At 35.2% G+C, this 6,276-nt stretch overlaps 1 protein-coding gene across 1 annotated transcript; it reads left to right on the top strand.

Annotated features, from left to right (window-relative positions):
* The first annotated feature begins 706 nt into the window (after positions 1-706).
* LOC105171713 (low affinity inorganic phosphate transporter 1) lies at positions 707-5,014 on the top strand. The gene is made up of 2 exons (XM_011092917.3): positions 707-1,030; positions 3,121-5,014. Exon 2 carries the CDS (start codon positions 3,153-3,155, stop codon positions 4,779-4,781), a length of 1,629 nt encoding a protein of 542 aa, XP_011091219.2. The 5' UTR covers positions 707-1,030; positions 3,121-3,152; the 3' UTR covers positions 4,782-5,014.
* The last annotated feature ends 1,262 nt before the right edge of the window (positions 5,015-6,276 follow it).

The following is a 6,276-nucleotide window of genomic DNA, read 5'->3' as shown; positions in this document are numbered from 1 at the left end:
CTTTAATTATCTCTCTCTGGATTAAAACTTTAATCAACTTATATACCATACATTATACTCTAATTTTAAATATTAAGTAAAATTCTTACATCATTCATGACATAAAAGTAACAAATTTAATAGAAGAAACTATTATACAATTAGTAGATTAATCAGTAAGTACTCATATTATATAGGACTTGAATTCATATATATAGAATTAATTTACTCAGAAATTAACTGATTAATTATATATGATAATATCAATATTTTATTTAATAATACTATTATTTATACTTCTAAGTTACAAAGTTACATTGTACATGTGCTACTATCCATACAGATAAGATAACGTAGGATCATCCTATGATCAGATACATAAGGCTCCAATCTACACAAAATCTGGTACAAATTCATTATTTCAGCTGTCTCAACAATTAATACGGACAAAATAAAATTACAAAAGTTTCAAAAAAATAAAAAAGTAAATAGGAAAAAGAGCACGACTTAGCAAAGTAAACGTTGACCAAGACTAGCACATTATTATAGAACAGCTAACCGATATTTTATGCACTAGATGTACCAATAATTATGACCAATGTATTAAACATTTACTACCCGACCATCCGTTCAGATGGTGACATACCCTTTGTCTCACTTTTAATATATTAAATATATATGATACGAAAATGTGATAAAAAATTTCAATAAGTTCTAAATGAAAGTGGCACAGCAAAGCGTGTGGAAATCTTAGAGGCAAAGAAGCCCATATCCAACGGGGAAAGGGATGAGAGTCTAGGGAAGATGCCTTTGACGAGGGGGCTCCGTTGTAGTTTAAATAAGGGAGGCTGCCCCCCGTTTTCCTCCACACTAACTCAAACACAAACTCCTCTTTCTTACTCCTCTTTCTTACTCACTCCTCTTCTTGAAAAGCTCTTCATTTTGAGTTCAGACAATAAATATTAATCAGTGCAGACAGAGTTTCAGGTCTCATAATTTCGTGCCTCACGTAGTATTCTCGGAGAAACTCTGTGAAAGAATTCGACCAAAGGTGAGATCATTGAATCATTTGTTCAGAGGTTCCATTCTATACCTATATATATTTCCTGTTGGTTTTTTCTTGGTAATTGTTTCATGTTTGTAACTATATATGTTGAAATCCTTAACGTATTTTTTATGATAGATAATTGTTATTTATACGTAAGGACATACACGTATAAGTGTACTCGCTGTTCTTGTTCGTTTCAAATTGATTCGAGTGGATATATAAGGAGATTGAAATGAGGTATTGAAGTGAGTGCTATTTTATCATATATACTGTGTGAAATAGCAACTCAGATTGAGTTTGATTAAATTTAAATCAAATTATATCACAAGTGTAATATATTTATCAGTATAATTGGTGTATAATTTAAAAAAAAATAACTAATAATATAATAGGTATATTACACTTATTTTATAATTAGTTTGATTCGACCAAACCTAATTTGGTTAAACATTTTTTCATGTACGTGTCTATTCATGAACCTAACCATCTTGTTACGTTTTCTTGGCGAATCCCGTGTTCACATGGAATACTATTGTTAATAGCTAAGTTCGTGGGTCACATGTTGTCTTTGTACACTCAGAAAGTCTCTTCCTGTCCTTATTTTACTTTAAAAAGTCTGGACTTTTCTTCCGTCTGACCAGCCACCCTAAGAATACTGTACGATGATGTATATGCATCATCGAAGGAAAAAACAAGAAGAAAAATATCGGTTAATTATAATAGATTCATAAATTAAATAACCACAAAATTCCAACAAGCATTGAGAAACCCATATCACCAGTTTCTAACTGCACCGAATGATTATTTTTCACCAACTGATGATTAAACAACTAGTACCAAATTACTGAACAACAGCTGGTGCATTTATTTTAGGGTATGGTCTTCAAATTAAATTTTAATATTATTCTCTTGTTGACTTTTAAATGTGATCCCATTAATAATTCATGGCATTCACATGGTCGCCTTGTTTTAATCAATTATGCGTCACAGTCATGCTTGGAATTTGGATAGCCATCTTAGAGCTTTCCTGCATCATGCTATATATTCCAAATGAAATTTTATTGTAGTTTATTTCAATCGAACTCAAATTACCGATGAAATAAATATTTGGGTAAATTACACCAAGTTTTTTTTTTTTTTTAAAGGTTTGTTATAATTACGAGTAGTTCTCGTTATCTCTCTATAATTAAAGAACGTGTAACGAATATCTTTCATTATAGCTCATTGTAGAGAGATATTTGTTAGTCTGCCTTTAATTTCAGTAGGATATTTGTAATTTTTTTTAAAAAAATGAGAAGTATTTATAATTAATACAAATTTTATATTTATTTTATTTATAATGATAGGAAAAAATACAATTTAATCCTGTAACTTATGAGGGATGGTAATTCTGATCCTGCACAATTTGATTTTCGTAATTTAGTCCTGTAATTTAAAAGTTCGACATATTTATCATTTTCCGATCAATTTGGCCGAAAAATTTGCATGTGATTTACACATGACCCAATTAAATTGTAATTTAAGTTTGTAACTTAGGGGATGTTGACATTTTTAGTCCTCTAACTTGGAAGAATTGACATTCTTGGTCCCTCATGAATTTATTTACATGACTAAAATTATAAGTAAATTGCAATTTCCAGTCAAATTGATAAAAATGGATCAAAATTATCAAAATTATAAAGCTACAGAGTAAATAGCAAAAATCAATTTGTATAGGATAAAAAATGACACCCCTAAATTATAGGACAAACTGCAATTTTCTCTATAATGATATTTGCTGTGTAATTAATTGAGTCTGGGTGTCAAAAAATTTCGTGTACCATGAGCTCAATCGATTACCTGCTTTTGTCTTCTTCCGAGGTTTTCCCAATATAGCTATATTACTTTACTAATTGTGTGATTAACATAAGTAATCCAGTACCATAATGTCTTATTACTCAGTGACATGCTATGAACCTTCTTGTCTGGTACCAATAATTGTCCCTTCTATTTAAGTTTCCAGGATTTCATCATATATAGAATCTGCCTATGCAAATTTCAAGTTTTTTTACAGCACACAGACCAATAATCAGCAAGTCTGTTAACGTTTTCAGGGTGTAAAGAAACTGCCAAAATTTAAGCTTTGATGGCTAGAGAACAGCTGCAAGTGCTTAATGCACTTGATGTGGCCAAAACGCAATGGTACCATTTCACTGCAATTGTGATAGCTGGGATGGGCTTCTTCACCGACGCCTATGATCTCTTCTGCATATCTCTGGTGACGAAGCTGCTCGGCCGCATTTACTACCACCACGACGGGGCGTTGAAGCCCGGCACGCTGCCGCCCAACGTCTCGGCCGCTGTCAACGGTGTAGCCTTTTGTGGCACGCTTGCTGGCCAGCTCTTTTTCGGGTGGCTCGGCGATAAATTAGGCAGGAAAAAGGTCTACGGAATGACACTTATGCTGATGGTGATCTGCTCAATTGCCTCGGGGCTTTCCTTTGGCGACAGGCCTAAGGCTGTTATGGCTACTCTCTGCTTCTTCCGGTTCTGGCTGGGATTCGGCATTGGTGGCGACTACCCTCTCTCGGCCACGATCATGTCCGAGTACGCCAACAAGAAGACTCGTGGGGCTTTCATTGCTGCCGTTTTTGCAATGCAAGGTTTTGGAATCTTGGCTGGCGGGATGGTGGCGATCATTGTTTCAGCTGCGTTTAAGGCCGCTTATCCGGCCCCTGCGTATCAGGATAACCCCTTAGCTTCTACTGTCTCGCAGGCTGATTTCGTTTGGCGTTTGATCCTAATGTTTGGTGCGCTCCCGGCTGCCCTGACGTACTATTGGCGTATGAAGATGCCAGAAACTGCCCGTTACACTGCTTTAGTGGCCAAGAACGCGAAACAGGCTGCTTCCGATATGTCAAAGGTGCTGCAGGTTGAGCTAGAGGCGGAACCGGAGAAAATCGAGAGGTTTGCTCAGGATAAAGGCAATGACTTCGGGTTGTTTTCGAAAGAGTTCGTTCGCCGCCATGGACTTCATTTGCTCGGCACGACAACCACTTGGTTCTTGCTGGATATCGCCTTTTACAGTCAGAACCTTTTCCAGAAAGACATTTTTAGTGCTATTGGATGGATCCCACCAGCCAAGACAATGAATGCACTTGAAGAAGTCTTCAGAATTGCAAGGGCTCAGACTCTGATTGCCCTTTGCAGCACTGTTCCAGGCTACTGGTTTACAGTGCTTTTTATCGACAGAATAGGGAGGTTTGCGATCCAGCTCATGGGATTCTTCTTCATGACTGTGTTTATGTTCGCATTAGCCATTCCTTACACTCACTGGACTCATAGGGAAAACAGAATTGGTTTTGTGATCATGTACTCACTCACTTTCTTCTTCGCCAACTTCGGGCCAAACGCTACGACGTTTGTCGTCCCAGCTGAGATTTTCCCAGCAAGGTTAAGGTCCACGTGCCACGGTATATCAGCAGCTGCAGGCAAAGCTGGGGCAATTGTCGGGGCGTTTGGATTTTTATATGCAGCACAGCCTAAGGACCCAAGCAAGAGGGACGCCGGCTACCCTGCAGGCATTGGCATCAAGAACTCACTCATCGTGCTCGGATGCATCAACGCGTTAGGCATGTTTTTCACGCTTTTGGTGCCCGAGTCCAAGGGTAAATCTTTGGAGGAACTGTCGGCCGAGAATGAGAATGAGGATGAGAATGGGACAGTGGAAATGAGGCCAACGGCTGCTAATGACTTTAGGACAGTGCCAGTTTAAGTAGGTCTGTCCATTAAGTATTTGAGGTTACTATAGATGAATGTGTGAAGTTTACATGGCCATTTAGGGTTGTTTTTTAAGTGATTTATGTTGTTTTATGTCTTAAAGGTGGAGTATATAAGGTCCTTGCGTTTATTCTCTCTTTTGCCATGGTCTTGTAGTATTCCAAGTGCGGTGCCATAATGAAATGTAATTAGAGTACAAACTCAAGAAACAGGTTGGATTTCGTCGAATTTGAATCTATTATATAACAAATATAATACACTTATCATGTTATTGATGTATAATTCAGAGAAAATAACCAATACATTTCATTCGGTCAAACCTGGTATGGGTGAAAAATTTCCTAGCATTGTGAAATTCCAAGGTTTGGCCGGACTTGAACTAATTATATAGCAAATGTAATATACTAGTGTTATTTATGTACAATTCAGAGAAAATAATCAATCATTCACTTTTTTTTGTGATTAATTTGATCGACCAAACCTAATTTGAATAAGAATTTCTTTTAGGCTTTTAGATCTTAAATATAATTGTACTTAATATATAATTAATTTCGTTAGATCGAATTTAATTTAGATATCAATTTTAATAATCCAAGTGCCATAATTGATGCAGTCTGAGACTACAAAAGTCAAGAAATTTTTAGTTCCATAGGTTCTCACGATATGAAAAATGAAGAAACTTCCGAACGCATCATCATCATATATATTTCTGTGTTCTCTATTAATTTCCTGTCTGGGTCTGGGATGCTGATAATGATTTGTGAGTGTAATAATTTCTTTTCGCTATTTTGTATTCTCCTACTGGAGTAGGTATTCTGTCTTGTTTGATTTTGATGTATTGGTATGGATTTTCAACTTCACGGATTCTTGATTGGACACTTCACCTACATTAATTTTTTCAAGTATGTACCATTTTCATGACTTTTCAGCAGTCATTATTGACTGATTGATTAATATCATCCAGCATCATTAAATATTTAAAAAAAATTGTAATTTTGCTATTATAATCTAAAATAATTTGCAGTATTGATATCGCAATTGAAAAATATATTATAGTAACAAATTTTTTTTTGTAATTTTGGTACCCCAGTTGTGATTGTAATATTGATAAGAAAATTTAAAACTTCTTGTAATATTAATATCATGATTTAAAAACTTAGTTGAAAATGTACCACAAAAATCAGTGAATTTATGCATTTTACCCTCTATGATAGTTGTAATGTTAAAAAAAAAATTTGAAAAAAATAAAAAGCAAAAAATCCCATTATAAAAAATTATATTAGGCAAAACACTCTCTCCCCCATGTCATGGTGCACAACACCAACGGTTTTTTTTTTAACTTTTAATTAAATAATTATACTCTTTATCATAAATCATTACTAGAGTACTTTTATCATAATTTCTGAATATCTAGCTAAGAAATTGAAAAAAGTACAACTGGAGTGTGTTGTGCACCCATGACATGGCTGGGGTTGGGTTCTTTTCTTTAA

Source organism: Sesamum indicum, linkage group LG10 (assembly GCF_026168435.1).
Source record: "Sesamum indicum cultivar Baizhima isolate 11 linkage group LG10, ASM2616843v1, whole genome shotgun sequence".
In the NCBI taxonomy this organism is placed as follows: domain Eukaryota; kingdom Viridiplantae; phylum Streptophyta; class Magnoliopsida; order Lamiales; family Pedaliaceae; genus Sesamum; species Sesamum indicum.
The sequence above is the reverse complement of the archived record's forward strand: the minus strand, read 5'-3'. Positions and strand labels throughout refer to the sequence as shown.

Coding starts and splice junctions, on each gene's coding strand:
- LOC105171713 (XM_011092917.3), top strand. CDS start 3,153: ATGGCTAGAGAACAGCTGCAAGTGCTTAATGCACTTGATGTGGCCAAA.